The 22,233-nt window shown below is 49.7% G+C and overlaps 9 protein-coding genes across 9 annotated transcripts; 5 read left to right on the plus strand and 4 right to left on the minus strand.

Moving 5' to 3' along the window:
* Window positions 1-276: 276 nt before the first annotated feature.
* Window positions 277-1,869, minus strand: FPRO_03269 (putative CDC11-septin; the record flags this gene model as incomplete). Its single annotated transcript, XM_031226537.1, has 7 exons — window positions 277-526; window positions 582-1,049; window positions 1,098-1,235; window positions 1,288-1,375; window positions 1,429-1,545; window positions 1,634-1,709; window positions 1,855-1,869. 7 exons carry the CDS (start codon window positions 1,867-1,869, stop codon window positions 277-279), a joined length of 1,152 nt encoding a protein of 383 aa, XP_031077064.1.
* A 1,247-nt stretch (window positions 1,870-3,116) lies between these two features.
* Window positions 3,117-4,413, plus strand: FPRO_03268 (putative HSV2 Phosphatidylinositol 3,5-bisphosphate-binding protein; the record flags this gene model as incomplete). Its single annotated transcript, XM_031226538.1, has 4 exons — window positions 3,117-3,225; window positions 3,279-3,317; window positions 3,368-3,465; window positions 3,514-4,413. The coding sequence occupies 4 exons, from the start codon at window positions 3,117-3,119 to the stop codon at window positions 4,411-4,413; spliced, it is 1,146 nt and encodes a 381-aa protein (XP_031077065.1).
* Window positions 4,414-4,563: 150 nt separating this feature from the next.
* Window positions 4,564-5,593, minus strand: FPRO_03267 (related to RNA-binding proteins; the record flags this gene model as incomplete). Its single annotated transcript, XM_031226540.1, has 2 exons — window positions 4,564-5,479; window positions 5,538-5,593. 2 exons carry the CDS (start codon window positions 5,591-5,593, stop codon window positions 4,564-4,566), a joined length of 972 nt encoding a protein of 323 aa, XP_031077066.1.
* Window positions 5,594-6,236: 643 nt separating this feature from the next.
* Window positions 6,237-8,085, plus strand: FPRO_03266 (uncharacterized protein; the record flags this gene model as incomplete). The annotated part of the gene is made up of 6 exons (XM_031226541.1): window positions 6,237-6,390; window positions 6,460-6,609; window positions 6,667-7,058; window positions 7,108-7,201; window positions 7,252-7,880; window positions 7,930-8,085. The coding sequence occupies 6 exons, from the start codon at window positions 6,237-6,239 to the stop codon at window positions 8,083-8,085; spliced, it is 1,575 nt and encodes a 524-aa protein (XP_031077067.1).
* Window positions 8,086-8,501: 416 nt separating this feature from the next.
* On the minus strand, window positions 8,502-10,786 carry FPRO_03265 (uncharacterized protein; the record flags this gene model as incomplete). Its single annotated transcript, XM_031226542.1, has 3 exons — window positions 8,502-8,800; window positions 8,857-10,467; window positions 10,534-10,786. 3 exons carry the CDS (start codon window positions 10,784-10,786, stop codon window positions 8,502-8,504), a joined length of 2,163 nt encoding a protein of 720 aa, XP_031077068.1.
* Window positions 10,787-12,495: 1,709 nt separating this feature from the next.
* Window positions 12,496-13,998, plus strand: FPRO_03264 (uncharacterized protein; the record flags this gene model as incomplete). The annotated part of the gene is made up of 5 exons (XM_031226543.1): window positions 12,496-12,567; window positions 12,669-12,741; window positions 12,791-12,800; window positions 12,856-13,814; window positions 13,874-13,998. The coding sequence occupies 5 exons, from the start codon at window positions 12,496-12,498 to the stop codon at window positions 13,996-13,998; spliced, it is 1,239 nt and encodes a 412-aa protein (XP_031077069.1).
* A 608-nt stretch (window positions 13,999-14,606) lies between these two features.
* On the plus strand, window positions 14,607-16,018 carry FPRO_03263 (uncharacterized protein; the record flags this gene model as incomplete). The annotated part of the gene is made up of 4 exons (XM_031226544.1): window positions 14,607-14,674; window positions 14,722-14,837; window positions 14,898-15,559; window positions 15,614-16,018. 4 exons carry the CDS (start codon window positions 14,607-14,609, stop codon window positions 16,016-16,018), a joined length of 1,251 nt encoding a protein of 416 aa, XP_031077070.1.
* A 225-nt stretch (window positions 16,019-16,243) lies between these two features.
* On the minus strand, window positions 16,244-17,902 carry FPRO_03262 (uncharacterized protein; the record flags this gene model as incomplete). The annotated part of the gene is made up of 1 exon (XM_031226545.1): window positions 16,244-17,902. The coding sequence occupies one exon, from the start codon at window positions 17,900-17,902 to the stop codon at window positions 16,244-16,246; it is 1,659 nt and encodes a 552-aa protein (XP_031077071.1).
* Window positions 17,903-18,190: 288 nt separating this feature from the next.
* On the plus strand, window positions 18,191-19,762 carry FPRO_03261 (uncharacterized protein; the record flags this gene model as incomplete). Its single annotated transcript, XM_031226546.1, has 2 exons — window positions 18,191-18,370; window positions 18,422-19,762. The coding sequence occupies 2 exons, from the start codon at window positions 18,191-18,193 to the stop codon at window positions 19,760-19,762; spliced, it is 1,521 nt and encodes a 506-aa protein (XP_031077072.1).
* Between the last annotated feature and the right edge of the window lie 2,471 nt (window positions 19,763-22,233).

The following is a 22,233-nucleotide window of genomic DNA, read 5'->3' on the forward strand; positions in this document are numbered from 1 at the left end:
TGCTTCTAAACAATGGGTAGCCGCCCACCATCAGTTTTCCAGGGAAACCGTTTCCAGATGGCATGCCCAGAACCGTTTTAAGAATAGCAGACGTTTAATGAGTGAAGGAGGGCGGCGAAGAAAAAAGAAAACGACAACTCAATTGTTCAGCAGCAGGGGGAATATTCTCATCTTTCTCTTCAGTCGTGGGAGAGGAAAACCAACGCCAGCAATAGACAATAGTCCAACGTCGCATTTTTGAAACACCGCAAAAGACCTCAATGTGAAATGATAGGTCTAGTTGAGTGGCTCCTCGCCATTGGGCTCGGGTGTGCCAGTGGCCTGAGAAGCAGCCTCTCGTTGCATGCGGGCCTCGATCTCTCGGAGCTGGGACTCGCGGGCCAGCAGCTCTTGTCGCTTTTCGTTGATCTCGCGCTGCACCTTGAGTTCGATCTCGCGGAGCTTCTCCTCCTCTCGTCGGAGCTGCTCTTCCTTGAGGCGCACTGACTGAGAGGCAAGATCCTCAGGGTTCATTGAGCTATCAGCACTAAAAATAAGTCAGTCAGCTGTGGTCAATATCCGCGACTTTGGTCAGAACTCACTTTCCAGAAGCACCCTCGACGCTCTTAGACAGCTTCTCAGTACGGTAGTTCTCGTACAAGAAGTCGTGGGTGATTTCCTTCAAATCAGCCAAGTGGCTGTGAAGCAGGGCAGATCGAATGGCAAGGAAGTCGGAGTGACGAGGGTTGTCAACCTCGACAACACCCCAGGGGTAGTGACGAGCGCGAACCTTGCGGCCACCAATCTCAACAACCTCCTCAGATCCAACGATAGCGAAAGGCATAAGGCCACGGAGCTCAGCGTTTTCCTCAACGGTATCCTCATCGTCCTCCTCAATATCGTAGGGGAAGTTGTAGACGGGAATGCGGTAGTGCTCGATGTCCTCCATAACCAGCTTCTTGGACTCGGCGAGCTCGGCGGGGGTGAGCGAATCGGCGCGGCCAATAACGGGGATAACGTTGACACGGGGAGCGAGGCGCTTCATGAGCTCGATGTCGAGTTCTCGGAGGCTGCAAACGTCAGTCGCGTCCGAAGAATTAGAAGCTTATAAAACATACCCATGACCGGTGGGAGTGATAAAGTAAAGCATGGCGTGGACTCGGTTGTCTCTGAAGCGGGGGTTACGCTTGATACGAGACTCCTCGGCAAGAATATCATCATATTGTCTCTCGAGGTAGCCAACAATCTCTGAGAAGCTGGGATTGGGTTAGCGGAGGGGTAAAAACATGGACCGCGATACTAGCTTACCTAGCCTCGTTGTCAATCTGGTCACCAAAGCCGGGGGTGTCGACAATTGTGAGGGAGATGCGAGTGCCCTCCTCGTCAAGCTCGAGCTCTATAGTCCAATTAGTGTCATGTATGCAAGCAACGATAATGAGATGTACATACCAACAGTGATGGGCTTGATCTTGACACCGTCCTCAACGTGGGCGCTACCAGCATCGTCGGACTCCTTATGATCGAGAACGCTCTTTCCGCAAAGTGTGTTGACAAAGGTGGTACGGCCTGTCGATTGTAAGCTTGACGTACTATATTAATCGCAGCGAGGCCATGGTAGCTGTCGTCGCAGCGGTTCTCGCTAGGGGCCACGTACCAGTGCCTGAAGCACCACAGACCATCAGGCAGAACTGAATACCCTTCTTGACATTCTTCTTTCGACGGATCATCTTCTATTGGGGAGTAGGGGTTAGCGAGCTGAGATTGAAATGGTAGGCGCGTCAAAGTTTTGGTCCATGGAATCATGTGGGAAACTGTAGCTTCAACGGCGGTGGCATCCACACGACAGGACAGGACCGGAGGAGAGATAGCACATACACCCATGGACGACATCTTGAAGATTAGATTTGCAAAGTTAAGGCGAAGCTGAGGAGATGTAGCAGGAATAGGTCGAAGGCACCAAACGTCGAGCAACAACTCAAATCGAGTATGGTTTTGCTTGCGGTGGTTGAAGTGGAAACTTGGGGAACCTGAACCAAGGGGAAAATGTTAAAGGAGGCTAGGAGGAGCCAGAGCCAGGAGAGAAGGATACGGGTCGTGTTGGACTTGGGTTGCTCAAGGGGTATGGGCAATTTCACACCTGGCCAATCGTTCCTCCTCTAAGATTCAGGGGAAGTGCCTAAGCTAGAGTGCCAGTGCTAACAAATGCCAGCGGGAGCAAAGCAGGTGCACCCCTACCACTACGAAATCCACACTTCCATTGCACCTCAGCACCCTGTAAAGCCAGACCGCCTTCCCGCCCAAGGGACCACTAGCGGACCCTCAACGAGCCTTGCTGTGGCGCTTGCTTCAATCAGAGCTCATTCTTTTGTTTCGTCACGTGATATCATTCTTCTGTCCGTTTGAATCTCTCGGCAATGATAAAACAACCAAGGACTACTTTAGTCCTGGATACTTTACTCCGTAGATAAACTTCAGATATTTTGCGATGTAATTAGGAAGTTTCTTGAGTAATATTGGGTAATATTGGGTAGATTTTTTTCTCCCTTACTAACTTAAAGTCAAGTCTTCAAAGAGCCTGTTCTTATGTTGCGCCACAATAGATTGTTGGTGGCTGAATATAAGGACTGTGGCTGTTAGGTACCGTGACGCGGTTCGAGTTGTCCAGTGGATGAGACATAGTAGACAAACAAGAGCTACTCTAACATCGAAAGCTCACTTTTATCTGTACTCCTGTTTTTGGATATAAGACACATTATTACCGTTGTTATTATGCAAATTTCTGTTCATTCATAGATTTATAACTGTTTTTCCTAAAGCCTCTCCACAGTCTAGATCAAGCCTCAGTCACGCAGGTACAGGCTCTGCTCATCAGTGGTGGTTCTATAAGCGACATCAAATAAACCTACATAATAAGCACATAAGGTTTCGGCGCCTTCGAAATGTTATTCATTTCATGGTAACATTCCCTGATAAACTTCATCAGCCAATCATTATTGCTCGAAACCTGTTGTTTCTCGACATCACCATCAACATCACGTTCGCCTCAGCTTTGACTTACCCCTCTCAGCTCTCGCACCGGAAACACTAGATCCGTACTGTAGGCCGAGACTGAACTTGTACATATCAACTCATTCACGATGAATGTACGGCCACCGATCGAGGCTTCTAGTACTGAAGCTGTACTGTCAGTGTCTTTCAATAACGATGCAAGTTGCTTTTCTGTAGGCTTAGGCTCAGGCATCTGCAGTAAGTCAACTTCTACAATCCTATGTGCTTCCCTTCACTAACACTCGGCTCAGTCTTCCACACAAAATCATGTCTTCTCAAGGCTTCGAGGGGTATGTCCATCATATAAAGTTTATACACGCACATTCTCACAGCCTCATAGATTTCAATGCTGGCATCGGCCTCGTTCAGATGATGGGAACTACCAACTACCTTGCTCTTGTTGGTGGCGGCAGGTCACCCAAGTTTGCCATGAACAAGGTAAGCCATCATGGCAAACTGCCTAGCTCTTCGCTTACCGGAAAATAGGCTATAATATGGGACGACATGAAGGGCAAAGTTGCCTTGGAAATCACAGCATTGACGGCAATTCGTGGCGTCCAACTGGGTAGGGAGCGCATCGCTGTTGTCCTACAGAATAGCGTGCGTGTCTACTCGTTCGCCAAACCTCCGGATTTACTGCATGTCTACGAAACTGCAGACAATCTCCTTGGTCTTTGCTGTCTTTCTGAGAAGAAGCTTGCCTTCCCCGGCCGAACTGCTGGACAGATACAACTCATCGAGTTGGCGACCGGGAATGTCAGCATCATTCCGGCCCACTCTTCAGCCCTCAAGGCCATCGCATTAAGCCCAGATGGCGAACTTCTGGCCAGTGCAAGCGAAACAGGTACACTAATCCGTGTTTATGCTACAAGCAATTGTGCAAGACTTGCTGAACTTCGGCGTGGCATTGACCCTGCGACTATCTTTTCTCTTGCCTTTTCACCTTGTGGAACGATGCTTGCCTGTACCTCTGACAAGTCCACCCTTCACATCTTCGACGTACCGCATCCACGAAAGCCAGGAATGAGCCGAAGTCAACAGCTCGGCGCTTCTGGATCAGACCCAGGCGACGGAACGGGGAAGTGGGGTATCCTCAGCAAGATTCCACTGATGCCTCGAGTCTTTTCTGATGTCTACTCTTTTAGCTCAGCACCTTTTGAGGCTGGTGATGAAGCTGCTATAGGGGGCATTTCTTTCTCGGAGAGCACTGTTCTAGGAACATCGCGGCCACCAAAGGGCGTTATTGGCTGGATCAGCGATGATAGTCTTGTTGTTATAGGTGCTGGGCATGATGCACGATGGGAGAAGTTCATTATTGTTGACGGAGAAGATGGAAAGCGACACTGCGTAAGGGAAGGCTGGAAGCGTTATTTGGGCAACACATGAGCCAAGTGAGGCCACGCTACAAGGCAAACTAATGATCACAACGGATATGACTCTTAATGCTGGGCAAACTTGGGATGGGCGTTTGAGGGGTTCAGGATAAGTAGAGCTACTTTGGACCGAGTGAAATATTGTTTTACTGTATAATGTGCTTTAATCGTCGCGCCGTCGTGGCGATCGACTTCTACTCCTTCTCCTTGATGTTTTCTCCTCCTGGTCTTCTTCCCTACGTCGTTTGTGCCGTGACTCAACATGGTCTTCTTCCCTATGCCTTCTGTGCTCTCGATCGCGGTCTCTCCTCCGATCTCGGACACGATGACGGTCTTCATCGTCGTCTTTTCTCTCCCTTCGCCTATCTCTGTCCCTATCGCGTCTCCTTTCTCGATCTTGGTCATCATCTCTGTGTCGTCGGGAATCCTTATCACGATGTCGGTCCTCTTTGCCTTCGGGAGTCTCGTCTCGTCTTGATCTACGGTGCTGGTCTTCTTCGCTTCCATCTCTCCTCGATCTATGTGACCGATGATGTCTGTGTTTGTGTTTTCGATCCTTCTTTTCTGCTTTGCGTCGCGCCTCTTCAACTTCCTTCTTCTTCTCCTCGATCAGGAAGCCCTTCATGGGGTCGTCGTCATCATGGTCCTGCATCAGAAGCGCAAGTTCTCGCTCTTCTGGTAGCATCGGCCGCTTCACTTCCTCCTCGCTACTCTCATCTTCTGACAGCGCTTGTCCCTCTCGCCTGAGCATGTCCTCCCAGCCGACCTTGAACTCTTCGGGGTCTTCATCATCCCGCGCTTTGTATCGCGCATGGTCGACACTGATTAGGCGACCACCAATATCCGCTCCGCCAAGGTTGTCAACCGCTAAGTCGGTACTTCTCTGGTCCTCATACTTGAGCCAACCAAAGCCCTTGGACTTGCCAGTCTCTTTGTCGCGAGCCAACTTTAAGAAAACAGGCTCCCCAAATTGTGAGAAAATCGCTATTACATCGCCTTCGGATAATTCGTAAGGAAGACCGCCAAAGTAGACGTAGGCAGTGTCTCGATAGTCTGTATGCCAGGAAGCTTCTGGAGTACTGAGTACATCTGTTAGCAGGGATTCTGGAAATGCTGGAGAGGAAAGCAAGTACTCACATTCCATTCTCTATCTCTTTCTTGTTCAGCGCCTGGATTGCGCGTATTTTGTTCATGGTGTGTCTTGCGCTGCTTCTTGCGCTGCCTTGTGAATGTCGCAAAATTTATATGGTACAGAGTAATGAAGTCGCATTTATTGTCAGAATATGAGACGTACGTCCACTGAAGCTTTAGGGAGTCCGTGCGCTAAAGCTGCAAGAGCTGCGGCGCGCGCGTAGCTCTTTTTGGCGGGACAATTTCCGGACCGAACACTAAAATGACGGGGTGTTATCCAAGTGCCAATCCATCCACCCATTGGAATTGGTACGTGGTGACCCTGGCCACGTTCATCTTTGATGAAAGACAGCGGTCGACGATATCTACGTACCACGAACTGCCCAGGAAGTTGAAGCGACTTTTTCGAACCGATTATCGACGATTGGGATACTCACGATCGAGCCGAGAGCTTGCATCATCTTCCCTGCTGTCGTTGTTGTACGCAGAGCGAAGATGCCCCTACGACAACCTTAAATCTCCTTTAGCATTATCGAATCAACACCAAAACGCGTACTGTCCCTCTACTTAGACGTCGATCTGAGGCAGGCTTGCCGACAACCTCTGCCCTCTTTCGCCACGGGAGATATACTCATGACCTAACGCACTGCCATCTTATACGACAATTTGTTGACCAGCGAGCTCGGTGACCCAACAGCCGGGATCATGGCGGCCAACACCAACAGAGTATCGATCTATACAACGGGCTCAGGAGACTCCGAGGGCCGCGATGGCGAACAAAAGAAGGATCTTTGGACGTCTATGCTAGAGTCTGTTGCCAGCGCCAAACGACTACCGGAAAAGAACCTCATTGTGCTAGGTATGTGGTAACTTAGTAGACAGCTCAGTCGAAGAGCTAGGTAGCTGATCATGAGCCTTCGAAACTCAGGTGGCACTCCCGAGAACCAAAGAGAGTTCCTCGAATCGCTCTCCAGCTCCGAGCCAAAGCGTAATGCGGACCGGCTTAAGATACCGCCGATTGCGAACAACTTTGCGCTGGGCTATACATACTACGACGTTCTCGACACCGACCAAGACGGTTCGTGCATCAACGCCCAGATAGATCAGGCTCAGAACGATGTACTAATAAATTTAGATACTCTGGCACGAGTTTCGCTCTACTTCCTCTCCCAACCTTCAGCCGAATTCGCATCTCTCGTTGCGCCCCTCCTTACCCCTGAAACGATCCCCAATACCTCTCTTATCATTCTTCTCGACTGGTCACAGCCGCATCTATGGCTACGACAAATATGGACATGGGTTCAGGTTATACAAGAGGTCCTCAAAAAGGTCGACGCAGAACAACATGCCATTATGGAGGAAGTCATGTCAACTTGGAAAGAAAGAGGTCGAGGAGGCGCAACAACTAACCTAGATGGAACACCATCGGCTGCGGCTACCGGCGGTGATGGAGATAGTGCACTGCCTCTGGGACGAGGAGAATGGGAGGAGCCTCTGGGTCTCCCACTTTGTGTGGTGTGCCAGAATGTAAGGAACTGTCTCTCGCGGCCTGCGATGACCATACTGACACAAGCAGTCCCAAAAAATGGAGTTTCTTGAAAAGAATCAGGGTTGGAAAGAGCCGGATTTTGATACAGTATTGCAATATCTGCGAACCATTCTGCTGAGACGTACGTTGGCCTGTTTCCAAGCCTCTGGTCGAAATGTTAACAATCTCTAGATGGCGCCTCTCTCATTTACACTTCACAAAATACGCCTTCGCAGCTACCCTCTCTCATTCACTCAACCCTTGGAATTACCTCTCTTCTCAAGCGGCACCCACTAAAGCACAACGTTATCGACCGCGACAAGATTGTCGTCCCAACCAACTGGGATTCGTGGGGCAAGATTCGAGTTCTTGGCGAGTCTTTTGATCCGGAGCCTGTTTCGAATACATGGTCTCAAGATCTCGGCATTGATCTTTACTCTATGCCCTTTGATGATGCAGACAAGATAAGCGATAAAGAAGCAGAAATCAGGAAACTAAACAGTGCGATTGCGCGGTACGAGGGCTGGTGCCGTGATCCCAATAGTGGTGGTCTCGCAGTTGTTGAAAATGCCATGCACGGCGAGAGGTGGATCACGGTGGAGAGTGACGACACCCAGGAGTTTCTTGAGAAGCAGCTCAAGATTCTCGAGGTATTCAAGGCCAAGTTGCCAGAGAAGGGCAGCGACAATGCCATCGTTCGCAGCACTCGTCACATCGACTACACTGGCGATGAGACGAGCATCAGCGAGCACATTGGCCCTGTACAGTTCAATATGGGTGGTATCCAAGTCGATGCTGATGATATGTTGCAGCGTCTCAAGGTAAGACATGGCCACTTCACTACTCTGAATAAGTTGCTGACATGAACAGGATCGTAATGCATTTAGCTCTTCCCCAAGTAACGAAGAGGAGGAGGCCGAAACACCTGCTGCGAACATGGCCAAGGACTTTGACAACGAGCAACTGCAAAGCTTCTTTACTGGATTGATGAACCGCAAGGGCACTGGAGATACATCTAGATCTTGAGAAAGGAGCAGCAGATGCCCACACAAAGAATTATGGACGATCCCCTTTTCTTTTCAAGATATTGTATTTGTCGAACCTTTGTGCTCAGTGAGCGTAACGGATCAATATTTGGGGAGGGGGCGGTGGCCGATGTAGATTAGATACCCCTGAAATGATAAATTTGATAATATCCCACGCGTATTTACAGAGTGTAACAAAAACCTTATAGTCTATATTTATTCTGTATTCGATTTTTCACTCATCGACTAGTTCCTAAAATGCTGTGCGCTGTTCAGAACTCCTCTTTTCCTAATATCGCCCGTCCCTTAAACGCCTTGGGATGACTGTGCCGACTCCAACAACTTGCACACTTTATGTCCTAGTTATTTAGATGCTTTGATAAGAACCGCCATCCTAAGCTGTTTATATTCAACATTTCATTTCGACGTCTCTCCACCCAATCTAGCTGTGACAACACCTTGAAGTAAACCAGGGAAGAGCCAAGGATGTTGCACCACTTCCACTTCAAACGCATTTATCGTCTGACGAGCTTTGGCTGCCAAATCGTCATTCGAACGCAGATTCGCGAGGCGGAATAGATTAGCTACGCTGACGGCGTTGGTCGATGGTAATGACGTATCCATACCATCCTTGAGGCGGAGAATTGTATAAGGGCTATTGGCTTGAGTGCTGAAAAAGGCACCATCGGCATCATAGAACAAGGAGGTTTGGGTTTCTGTGATGGCATGGTCAGCGGGGTGTGTTTATGGGAGGGGAGTTGTGACGACTGACGCTGTAAAATGTCAGCAAATTCCAGATATTCTTGATTTCCTGTCAGTTCGAGAAGATCCAGGAGACCTTGGATCATATAGGCATAATCGTCTGCAAAGGCAGTGTTTCCGCGACCTCCAGACCATATCCTGTATAGGATTCTCTCATTGCCATCCCAAAGCCTTTCTCTGATGCATGCAGCCGCCTGCTCTGCGATAGCCCTACACTTGGAGCTTTGTTCTGGCCTCAGTGTCCTCAGCGCCGATGCTGCCTTGGAAAGAGCTGATATCACGAGACCATTCCAGCCTACAACAATTTTGTCGTCCAGTTCAGGGCGCACACGTTCCTGCTCCCTTCTCTTTCTTAGAGCTCGTCTTCCTTGTTCAATATACTCCTTGGCCTTTTCCACGGGCGTGCTGAATTGGATGCTCAATTGTTCGATGGTGCTCTTAACCCTGAGAATGTTCTGGTCAATAAAGTCGTCGTTGGGGTCGTTTTCCTCCTCGACATTTCCATCTTGATTGACATTCCAATAGGATGCCAAAATAGGACTCATATGGCTGTCAATCTCATCAAGGACTGAATCAAATTCTCGCCGCGTCCAGACATAATAGGCGCCCTCGCGCTTCTCCTTGTCACCTTGCCTATAATAGGAGTCGGCGGCTTCACTTGAAGCGAAACCACCCTCAGGCAGAACAATGGGAGACGAAGTAAGATACTCAGCAAGCTCAAGAACAACGTCCAGAAACTCATCCTTTTCACCTCCACCACTGACCTTCCACGCGTCAATATATAGGGAGAGCAATTGCGCATTATCAGTCACAAGCTTCTCGAAGTTAGGAATGCTCCAATCCGCTGTGACGGAGCAGCGCGAAAACCCAGTGCCTCCAATATGGTCATGCAGCGCCCCATCACGAATGTGACGCATTGTATCCAAAGCAATTTCGGTGGCATGTTTGCACTCGGCCTCTCCAACAACATCCTGAACAGCGCCTGGTGACTTCAGGAGCCCCAGCAAAAATGCCAGCTTGGGTGGTGTCAGGAACTTCGGTGCCAGGCCAAATCCACCAAAAACAGGATCAAATGTGCCGGCGATATGAGTATAAGCCTCTTCCAGCTGATCCAAATCCAAATCCTCTGAAACTGCAGTGCTCTTCTCCTTGGCAGCGCCTGCATGGCTCGGGGCTGGTGCTCCCCATCCAGCCGGACCTAAAGCTGAGGGTGCCGAAATACTCCTTGTTCCCAAGGTACCCTCAGCCGCAAATTCCTTGAGCTGGCCAACAACCTCGGTTGCCTCCTTTCGGCATCGGGCTTCCTGATCGATCCAAATATCACGAACTTTCTTAAAAATAGTCAGAGAGTCGAGTACTTCTTCGGTGCTGTCGTCACTGAGATGCCTTCGTCCTGCGGGCCCGAACCAGTAGGTACCACCAAAAACTGGCTCCAAATTGGGTGTAAGGAACACATTCAAGGGCCATCCACCAACGTTGCTGACAGCTTGGACGTAGTTCATGTGAATGGCGTCTAAGTCGGGGCGCTCCTCTCGATCGACGATGACTGGTATGAAAGACTCATTCAATACAGAGGCAGACTCTGGGTTAGAGAAGGTCTCGATCGACATGAGTCGACAAACTTGTGGCCGTTAGCAACACAGCGCAAAATAAAATTCGCTTCCAAACTAATCATCACGCTACTTACAGTGGCATGCCTTGTAGCCGATATGCATGAAGATAAGCTTGTTCTCCTTGCGCGAACGCTCGACTGCCTCGTCGTCCAAGAGCTGCCATGAAACTAAGCTTTCCGCCTGGCCCCGAATGTATGGGCTCTGGCTAGCAGCCGCGCGGTTTCGCAAAGGCGCGAGGGGTTTTGGTAAGCTCGAGCTTGACTCATCACCACTGACGGGCGTAGAGCGCATAGCTATGGCAGACGCGGTGAGTTCTGAAGCTACCATGTTGCTGCCTTGACCTGGTTTGAGAGGTGTATGGCCGATTGCGATGCTGTTGCTGTTGCTGTCGCTGTCGTCAAGCTGCGGGAAAAGTAACTCGGAACCAAGCACGCCTTTGGTGGGGAGGGTTGGAGCTGGTTATAGCGAAGGGCTATGTGGTTGTTTTACCTCCACGATAGCGATAACGTATGGATATGATGATGTAAGAGCTGTATCTTGAGGTCTTGTCGAAGCTACCTTATAGCTCGATGCTGTAGCGATGGTGAGATGGAAGATGTAAGCGAACGAAAGGCATGTGAGTAGGTCTGCCGGAAAGAGGGCTTCATAGAAGTGGTTAAGCACCCGCTAGCGAAAGATTAGATTGAATGGGGGAAGCTTTCCGACTTTTGGATGGATTCCCATAGAAGCCAAGTACCTGCTGAGCTGAGAGGCAAAGACATCGGCGGGGTCGTGTCTTCCATGCCCGGCAGCAGTCGCGGGGCATCCAATACCAGACCTTTAGCGCCCTTTCCGCCTTGGGTAAGGTCGAGGGGGTTGGTCCTGAGGACATGCTCTTGATGTTGGCTTTCATGAGTCAAGCATCGATAATTCCATCTTCTCTGAGTCGTGTAGGGTGTTTCGACCTGAAAATCAGGTGCCGCTTGGGTGTAATCAGACTGCCGTCGTCTATTAGTGTATCCGTATACAGTTACAGGGTAACAATGAGTGTAACGTTGGCAAGCTAAGTACGGCTCTGGTTAGTTAACGTGAACTGGGATCTTTCACCTCACAGCGCGGATAAAGGTACGGATATTGAGAATTCATATAAGCCCGTTCCATTTAAGAAGCTTTCCGTGGCAGCCGGAGTCTGGATTTCCATATCTCTAGTTTCAGATACTCCCAGTTTGTCGTCAGGTGTTAGCCCATGATGATCGTGTCAGCTCAAGCTACCCTAAAGCAAACTAAAATTCCGTCCCATCTTTCTTGCCAACAAATATCATATCCCATCAGCCATTGAGACGATAAATCAAGGCTTGTAAGAGTCTGGTGGTAAAACTACTGGTGCTTCTAGCGCTTCAACGCCTATAAGAGCCTTTTAGGCTCGGTGCTGCTTGTGTCGCCCTAAACGCAGGTACACATATGGAAAACGAAGATGATGATATTATGATGCCACAAAGATAACAAGTGGAAAGATATATGAAAGAAGGCCTAGATTATCTATTGGATTCATAAGCGAGGTTGGCTAAGCCATAGTAGATTGTTCATCTACAGAGGCAAAGTGTGATAGCGATATGAGTACGACGAATGAAGAAGCAGATCGGAGCTGGTGTCACTCACTAGTCGATCGGATGAACGTGGCAGAAGAGGTAAAAAATAAAATAATGCAATATAGGTATATGAATTGAAACAGGCATAATTCAGCAACATGAGCAGGATGTGCATCAAGAATTTTCTGGCACGAAAAACGTCAAGTCATGTGTAATATTGCTTTTACTGCAGTGTATAACTGACCTTCAACTCCAAGCTTGAGTTTCAAGTGGATTCGTGAATCAAATCTGCCATACTCGGCTGTTTCACACTCTCCACTGAACCACGCTAAAACGGCAGCTAACTTATCGATAAGCCGATCGCGGAATCCCTGCAGCAGCTCTCAATGAACTTAGAGCTTCGGCTTGTTGCCTACTACTTTCAACCTTCTTCATCTACTCATCCTCTTGAATAGCCAGCGCGGCACCATGGCCGAGCCAACATATACTATTTTCGTCCGGGTCCCTATGCCCCGTGGTGATTTCGTCGATCCGCCACCGGTATGAAGCTCTTGATCCCAACCAGTCAATCATAAGCCATCATGCCTATGCCCTTGCGCGCATCGGAGCAATCATGGCAGAGCTAACCATAAGCATGACAGGTAAACTGGGACTCCGTCAAAGATGAAGCGTTATGGAAGATTCTCTCAGGAGCTGCAAAGAAGCAGATAGACTGTAGGTATTCACCAATCCGTGTATATTTATTGGTGCTGACCTAGACAAGGGGACGAAGTGTAGGTGTCGATCTTATCACAATTATCATACAGGCAATACTCATCTGAGGTGCAGCGCCGATCGCTTCGAAGTTCCCGTCGATTTCCTCCTTCAGCAAGTAGCATACCTTACCGAACGACATGCTTCCCAGGTCCGCGCTCAAGTTCGAAAAGCTACCGCCGCCGTCCGTGGCTCAGTGCAATCGCCCGTTCCAGGCGCCGACTCCGCCGGACCCGGCCATCAACGAACACATTCAGCCTTATCCATCCGAAAAGACTCACCTATGCCGCGCGTCGAGGCAGGAAGTGGTACCGGCACTCCTCTTAACGCATCAATACGACCGGTTGTATCCCGGAATCCATCGACGAATACTACAGTCCTGAGAGATATGACCGGAGGCTCAGCTTCCCCTCGACCTGGAACAGGGTTTGCTTCGCGGACCGGCGAGCGACGTCGTCTTTCATCCTTACCAATGTCATCAGTCCCCCACAGATCACCCGATCGAGAAGCTCAGCCGGGGCCAGCGCCAGATGAACGAAGCCCGTCACCAGGCCCAGCCGAGGACAGTTCACCAACATCGTCAGAGGACGAGTCTAGCCCCGCTCAATCTCGCATCATTCGTCGGCCTCCTCGGTTTCAGCAGCCCGATGGAGGACAGTACGAGGATGACGACGATGACGAATCAGAGCCTGCGTTTCAACCATATACATCTCCTTCCAACAAGACTTCGGCACAGGACCTCGGCTCAACGCTCAGGGGAGATGGGCGCAGCTCTGGCAAAAGACATCACAGGCCTCACGGAAAGTCCGCCATTCATCAATCTCACACATCAGATTCGTCAGCCAGCTCTGCGGCCATGGTACAAAAACCGGATAAGTCAGATAAAACGACGGAGCAGCGAACGCCCGGACCTCTCTCACCACGCCGAACTGCAGAACTGGCGGGACGTAGCCCGGGCAATCAGAGCAAGGGTTACTCCCGCGAAGGTAGCGACGGAACGCCTAGTATGGGTAGTAGTTATAGTGATCTTGACGGTAAGTTGCCTTGTTAGCCTCAGCCCGCTTGGTGTAGTTTGCTCACCACACAGTCTTAGACGCCTCAGTTACACAGTCTGCATTAGAGGAGGCATTGGCCAGTCATATGAACAGGGGCGCAGGAAGCCGCTTCAGCATCAGCCAGGCTTTTCGCAGCCGTTACAACCCTGGCCCCAATCAGTGATTGGCTTGATGGTTTGTTTTCGAATTTGTATTGCTTGGAAATGCTCTTTTGGCATGGCGTTTGGGTATGGCAAATGCATTAATTAGGGCGTTTGGTGAGGCACCTGTTTTGAATGTTTAGGATACGGTCGTACAGATATCCCACCTCAATCTTTGCTATGATAGAAATGCGGTTGAATATGGAGTATGACTAGTGCTGTAGGAGTTTTTGAGTCTTGCAAAAGCTTCCAGGTCAGTGGTAGCAAGTAGTTTCTACATGCCCGAGCTGGTGATGGGAGAGTTGCTGCTCTCATACGAGGCAGACACAGTGTTGAACAAACACAAAGAAGCTGCGAGAACGAAGGAATTCCTATTTTGATCACTTGTTTGCTCAAACTCTTTGCAATTGTTTCATGCAGGATATCACAGTATTAGAGCAGCATCTCCGCCGGCTGCGTGCAGCTGCCATAACCCCCTCTTCACACTTCTCCGAGTATTTAATCGCAAGCACTTACTAAATGCAACTCCCCTCCTCCCAAACCCTTTCTATCTGCCCAAGATATTGAAAAAGCCCCAGCTTGACACTAATAGAGCCTCGCACCTTTTAGAGGAACATTCCAACCCGACACTATGTTTTTCAGAAGTTGGTCGGGCCTCCCCAAGGATGTCTCCTTTCCGAGAGATCTCGCCGGCCTTGGGTTCGCTATCCATGACCACTTCAAGATGCATCGCTGACACGAAGCAGTTATTTTGTAAATGATGACGATGAGGTCCGATCTATTGAGGATCCGGAGTGTTACTACAAGTTCTTCAGCAGCAAGAACTCTCGCGTCAATGAGCGCCAGCGCTTCCACTTCAACAGTACGTGCCTGGTCTTGGTGGCCCCGTGTTAAGGTAGCTTTACTAATAGTAGTACTATAGTGGCTCTGGAAGATATCGTCCATGATCGCCTTGAGAAAGAAGGCCTCAAGAAATACCACCTTTTGCCCGAAAACAAACGGCAATCGCCCGTCTTCCTCACCCCCAACATTGCCAAAACTACCCGCATCGTCGTCATCCTTGGCGAACCAACTAAAGATCTGGGATGGATTGCTGGCCGCGTCGCCAATGGGCCTGGTGGCCTTGCGAAAGGAACCATGATCTCTGTTGTTCAGGCACTTGCTACCCAGGCTGCCAGCCCCAATGATCCAGAACCTCCTTGCATTGTCCTGGCCAACATGGGCCAGCGGTTCTGGTGGCCTGAAGAACAGCGTGCTATCACCATAGAAGCATCAGCTGATATTCCACTTCCCAGTTTGGTGCACTCTGGACGTCGTTTCATCAAGAAACTCAATGAGATCCCTGGAAGCGAGACACCTTTGGCGCACTTGACGACTGTGCTCAACAAGGTTCTTGAAGTCAACAAGAATGCCAAGGTCGACATCGTTGCTATTGGGCAAAGCTGTGAGGTTGTCTTGCAGTTCTTTGAGAACGAGAAGCACTGGGCGCAATGGGGTGAGCGACTAGGCGGCATGCTCCTCATGGGTACTGTTTTCCCAACAGATTTGCTCGTCAATGTTGCATTCAAAGAGTTCCTAGCAAAGGTACAACCCACACCCGGTATTGGCTATAGTTCCGCAAATCACTGACTATCACAGCGCACTCGTGGCTATCTCATTTCAGAGGAACCCCTCGACACTCCCCTAGCCATGCCCGGAGGGAACCCGTCGCTCCTGATCGAGCCCCTTGGCTGCCCCTGCTTCTCTAGCGGAGAAGACCAGTTCATCGAAACCATCCTCATCGAGGCTCTCGAACCAGCCCTTGCTTACCTGCAAGAAGTGGCTCTTACTCCTAATTTTGTCAATCCTGACATGGCTGTTGCAGAGCGTCGCCCAACCGACATCACGGATGAGAAATGGAGTAAAATGCCAGAGGAGGTCAAGCCAGAGGTCACCAGCATTGATCCTGAGAAGATGAAGGAAGAAATCAAGCAGATGAGACGATGGAAGAAGTTTACGGAGACTGGCGAGGCACCCGACGACGATTCTGATGACGAGGACTGAAATAATGACGGAGTTGCATGAAGAATGGACCTCGTCGGGTCGTGCATGTGCGGGGAGAGTACAGATGAGCACCAGGAACGGAGTTTATGATGAAAAGGGGATATCTTGTTCATTAGAAATAGACTAGAATCAATCTCAAGTCTCGAGGAGTGCTCAAAAGATGTGGCAAAATCCTTTGCAGCTCCTGGTATTACCCACGTTATACAAATTTTGTTTTACATTATTTTACGCTTTGAACAGTGAGGCTATATTGGGCCCGGCTGGTGTCAGGTCCTCAATCAGTTCTCTTGTCCTCCTCACGCGCTCCCTGACCACAGCTTCCTCTGCGTTCCAGCGGTCTTTAGCACTTGGTGGGGTGGCGCTCCAGAAGGAGAATACGCCCGAATGTGTAGAAGCCTTTGCTTGCTGGAGTTCTTCTTCCTTGGCAAGCTTGTTGACCATCTTACCCCAGTTGGCGAGGCCTGCGCTCAAACATTCGCGGCAGGTAGTTTTCGCGGCCTTATCAGCAATTAGAAGATCCATGTTCCGTAGCTGCTCCTCTGAAACGTCGACACTGTCACGCGTCCACGAAAGGCCGTCGTCCTTAGATGATGTGGAGAAGAGGATCTCGCCGATCCAAAGACTGAGGGAAGCTTCCTGGCAGCGCTCGTGAGGGCTGCGCCAGGGAGGCTGGGTACCATCCGGTGGTGGAGTTGGGTAATCGGCCTGGGAGAAAGTTTTGACGACCTTGTCGAACACGGAGTGAGACTTTGGCTTTAATTGAGTAGTGGGAGGAGGGTCGTTAGGTAAGTAGCGGCGAGCCTTGAGAAGGGAGAGGTAAATAGGGAGAGCTGCGTCGACTTTTCCGCTACGTGCTTTGAAGTTTGCCATAGCAGTGACGGCATCGAGGACATTTTGGGAGGGCAAGCCGGCCTTCTCATTGAGAACGAATGTCTTGGGGTTGTAAAGGGGTTGCGACATGTCGACTCCTTGGGTAGCCTCTGCGAGAGCCAGGTGGTATAGTGCCTCAGCGCCTTCGGACTGCTTCTTGAATTCCAGATAACTAGCGTATTCGAGTGTTGCCTCGAGCTTCTGTCGAGAAGTGAACCCCTTGGTGCCGAGGATCTTCATGTAGAAATTATCAGCACTGGGATAAGCAATTTCACAGTCCTCTTCACGAGGCGCATGAGGTTGTCCTGGAGGGATTGGCGTAGGTCTAGGGTTGGAGGGTCCAATAACAAATTCGGGTGGTGAGATGATGTTGCGAGAAAGGTCGCGGACCCATCCATCGACATGCTCCGCGCCTTTTGCAGCCAGCATAATAGCCTCGAAGTAACCTCTCCGCCACTCCTCGCTCTTGCCGGAGATATCACAGGGGTTGAATTCCCCAGGGATCTCCGCTTCAGGATCGACCCTATCCGTAAGTTTTGTTACACCCTGGCCGTCAACTTTGGCATCCTCCAACCTCAACACCAATCCTCGAGCCAGCTCGAACGACCAAGGCCAATTGGTCTCGCCATTCTTCGGCGCCTTGCTGTTGTTTGAGTCTCTTAGGAATTTCCTTGTCATCCAACCCCATTCGTGTGGTGTCGGATATTCCTGCTCCAACCTCTCCTCATTGACAAAGAACAGAATCACGCCGAAACAGGCTAGGAGACCCCAAAACGAAGCAGTGTATCGTACCGCCAGCTTAGCTTCGTGCTTCAGCCATTGTCTTCTCTCGGTGGTAAAGGTCCTAACGCCGTTGGTGGTTACTGGGATCGCAAGGAAGGGGAGGTTCGGCCTTGAGTTGGTGGTGAGTTGGGTGCAATGTGTAAATGTTCGAAGACATGGTAATCGGGTACGAAGTGTTGGTGTTCTAGGTGTTGAAACCGGAATATGACGGCCAACAAGCCGGTGACGCATGGCGCCTGCGTATTTATGGATCGCGTATTTCGCCTGTTCGATATAATCGTCACCAAATCGCTATAGTTACAGATCGTCGTCAAAACGATGGTATCTCTAGTCTTTGTATGATGAGGATTTGGGTGTAGGTGATTGGAAAATTGAGCCAATTGGAGCTCCAAATTGCTGACTAAGACGTCATTCTCTGCCAAGACCTTGAAAATCTGATTGAGCACATCGTGAAGACTAAAATGAACTTGTTGGTGTGAGAGAAGCAGACGTTCTTTTTATCACGTTACTGTGTTTAAAATGTCTTCCTTCTTATCCTCGGACACGTTCTCAAACCCAAGATTTCAGCTTTTTGCGGCTGCTGTCTTCTCAGCAGCTACTACGGCTTCATTGTTACTCGGCTATCAAGCGTTGGAACGAGAAGAGAGAGTACATGAACTCAAGAGCTCAATTCCTGCTGATGACCCTGACATTCAACCTGTACTGACCTCTAGCTTACTTCATTAAACCGCCTTTACTGACCGATTATAGTTAAATAACTTTGGTGGCTCATCAGCGCCACCAGTTGATAAGGAGGATGCAAGGAATCAGGCTCTAGCCCGTAGGGCACAAGCTGGTGACTTTGATGAAGAGCTAATTCTTGAGCAATTGGCGAGGAACAGGGTCTTCTTGACAGACGAAGGTCTTGATAAACTACGGAACTCGTTCGTTATCGTGGTTGGTTGCGGAGGCGTTGGTTCTCACTGCACCGCAGCCCTTGCGCGTTCTGGTGTCTCGAAAATCAGGCTGATAGATTTCGATCAAGTGACTTTGAGCTCCTTGAACAGACATGCGGTCGCTACACTGGCGGACGTTGGTATTCCTAAAGTTCAATGCTTGGAGCGACGCTTGATTGCCATTGCGCCGTGGGTGAAATTTGACCTGCGACAGGAGCAGTTTAATGAGGGTGTTGCAGAGCGCTTACTTCGACCCTGGAGCGAAGATGGGCGTGCTCCTGACTTTGTTATCGATGCCATCGACAACATCGAGACCAAGGTCTCACTTCTCGAATATTGCTACAAGAACAACCTGCCAGTCATCAGTGCCATGGGAGCAGGGTGCAAAAGCGACCCTACAAGAATCATTGTGGGAGACATTGGGGCTAGCAAAGATGATGGGCTCTCAAGGGCGACACGAAGGAAGCTGAAGTTGAAGGGTATCACAAGCGGCATCCCCGTTGTCTACTCTACGGAGACATCGGGTGCTGGTAAAGCTGAGCTACTCCCGCTACCTGAAGAGGAGTTTCAGAAAGGCTCTGTTGGCGATCTCGCTGCCATGCCCAACTTTCGTGTCCGAATTCTTCCGGTACTCGGCACAATGCCCGCCATCTTTGGTCTTACAGTGGCAAACCATGTCATTTTGAGCATTACAGGCTATCCTTTAGACTATGTACCTGCCAAGGGCCGTGAAAAGATGTACGAGGGCATGCTGGCAACGTTGCAGAGCTATGAGGAGAAGTTGGCACGATTAGGTAATGAGGGCGATCAAATAGGCCTCAAGGTCCCCATCACTGTCGGTGACGTTGCTTTCCTTTCTGAGGAGCTCTATCAAGGCCGAAGTGCCATTACTGGCATCCCCACCAAGCTGGTCCTTATCCGGTGGCAGAAGCCCAGCGGCTGCAGTATCACGACCTTGGGTGAGGGAAAGAACATCCAGAAGTGTTCTACAGTGAAGCTTCACGACCTCGTGTTAATGACCAAGGATGAAGCCACTCGACATGAGAAGGATATCTTCAAGGGTGGAAAAGCTCTTGAAGATGTATATGATGCTGAGACAATTGCGCGGGTTGAGGAGAAGAGAAAGACAGCTGAAAAGTACGAGGCATTTCGTTGATGGAAAAGGGGGACTGGCTGTGGGGTGTATATCTGGTAGACCTGATAGAAGACAACTAGAGGTGTACGATCACATCGAATGTTCCTCCTGGGCGTGCAGGGGGTTCAGTACTGTACGTTTTACGAATTGTAGATGAAGAATTCACGACTTCCTTTGCCCTAAGCGCAAATGACAAACTTCCCATGCGCAATATCCAGCAATGTGCTTAAAACCCGAGAGACAACCCCTTTTCAAGTCAAATGATCTGATCAGTGTTTACGACAAGCTCATGTGTCCATGTATGAATAGAACCCAAGTCTACGGTGTGTTCATTTACCAATTTCTTCTTCATCAGGCTCAACATCGAGGATACCAGACCCTCACTCAACCTGGGTGGCCAGGCATACAGGTAGGCTCAAGTTCTAATGATAGAGTGCTGTCTCTCATGCCCAAAGGGCTTCGATCTAAACTCAAAGACGACTACTGTCACTGCTGGCCCAATGTTGCTGTGATGGACAACGTGTGGTCCATCACATTTTGTCATTGCCCTGCCTTGGAAGGATCAATAAGATAAGCCAGAGCACAACCATCTTTCATGATGATCCAATTACCTGACGCCAAGTCAAACATATTGCGTGTTTCCAAGCGTCTCTGACGTCGACATGGCTAGTATCGGGTATCCAAGTCTTGGGCATGCCATGTCTGCGTGATGCTATCTCAAAAGTGATTTTTTGCTGAATGCATATTTGGCAGCCCTTCCAGCATCAGTGATCATTCGGGCTGACCTTGTAATATCGGTGTAAGAGTTGTTTTTAGGCCTCAAGTCTCCAGGCATGTCAGCCTTGACTAGCTTCACTTCCCATGTGCAGGATTGTGCCCATGGCGTAGGATTCAATGGCGCGCAAGTAGTTTCATGCGACCACGCAACGCAACATCGATGTGTAACTCAAGCGTCGCACATTGATAGAGTCGGCTCATGTACCATTATCGCACAGTCGCTTAGTCGCAATTGGCATTGCGCGCTGTGAGTCTGACATTTTGCGGCCATTGGATCCCAGGCCGAAACTGCGTCTGTTTCCCTTGAAGTTAATACACTTGAGAACGCCCGCTCATATGCCATCCTCGTCACCCTCACAGCATTTACACTTTCACATCGATTGATGACTGCAGACCCAACATTGACGTGGATCAAAAATGCAAACTGAACACTACCAACACTTTCATCGTCTGCCCAACACAAGGTACCAACAGCAATGGGTCTCCTCGCTGCGCTGTTTACTCATTCCTCAATGTAATTTTGAAGTCTCCATGATAGGCGCAAAGAGCCCCCACGATGCATTTGCCTTGTAAGGCTTCCCAACCCTGGTTCGATCCCCGGCAGGCAAAATGTAGGCAGGCTCGCTGCATAATTGCCTCAAGATACAACGATTTTCAAGCGTTGGGTTGATGTTGGGTCTCTTATGCAGGGATCGAGAAAGCTCTAGAGTCTCAGAAGTTGTGATATTGAGGTAGTTTGTTCGCAGACCGCTCTGATAGCCATCTATGAGCGTGTAAGCGGCTTCAAGTAGGCCAATGGCAACGACGACATGATGAGCAAACTAATGTCTGTTGCCGTTCAGGCGGTTCCAGACTATCCAATTGTCTCGCGATTGAGGGACTCTATACACAGGGCGGTGGAACTGCAGCTGTCAAAAAGCAAATATTGCGTAACTCGACCACTCGGCTAGTGTTAGGCGAGAGAGAAATGTGAACGCTCACAGAGAAAACAAGATATATCGCATATTTTTCTTACGTCGATTAAACGCCCGTTTCAGATGCAGGCTCAAAAAGCAGCCCAAGCAGTCGCCTTACTAGAAATGTGTAGAGATGGTGTTTGAAAGTGCTATTAGATGTGATTAACAGACGGCAGGGAACCGACGGGACGGGAACGGAAGGCTGAGCAATAATGCACGGGGTAAGAAAAGTGCACGAAGAGGTATCTGAATCGGGAAGCGAGTAGAGACGCACCAAGACAAACATGTGTTGGGTTGCGAGATGAAGACGCAGGATCTCACGACTTTACCCTCACAGGGCGAGTATGGGGAGCCGTGCCCAGAGAAACGTTACACACTTCCCGTATCTCGGGAGCGATCAGGAATCAGACATATTCAGGAGGAGAGAAGAGAGAAGGGGGAGTCGTGACATCTTATGAGAGAACGTGAATCATAATAGTATCCATAAGCTGGTAGTACAATGTATGGGCCTGTGCAAGGAATGTCGCCGAGAGGCTGAAGATATATGGAACTGCGGCAGGCCGTTGTGATAGACCTCATCACTTGCAGTTGAGGCCCGATGTGCAGTTCCCCAGCATTATGGGCTGAGGTTTACATGGTCAGTCATTTGTGTAACCTTAGGGCGGAAGCACAGAGTATCTCATCCAAGGTTGTCACAAGACAGCGAACAACACTGGTGCTCACATAATCATTGTCGTGCAATAATTAAATTTTCTCAAG

This window comes from Fusarium proliferatum, assembly GCF_900067095.1.
Source record: "Fusarium proliferatum ET1 genome assembly, contig: FPRO_scaffold002, whole genome shotgun sequence".
In the NCBI taxonomy this organism is placed as follows: Eukaryota; Fungi; Ascomycota; class Sordariomycetes; order Hypocreales; family Nectriaceae; genus Fusarium; species Fusarium proliferatum.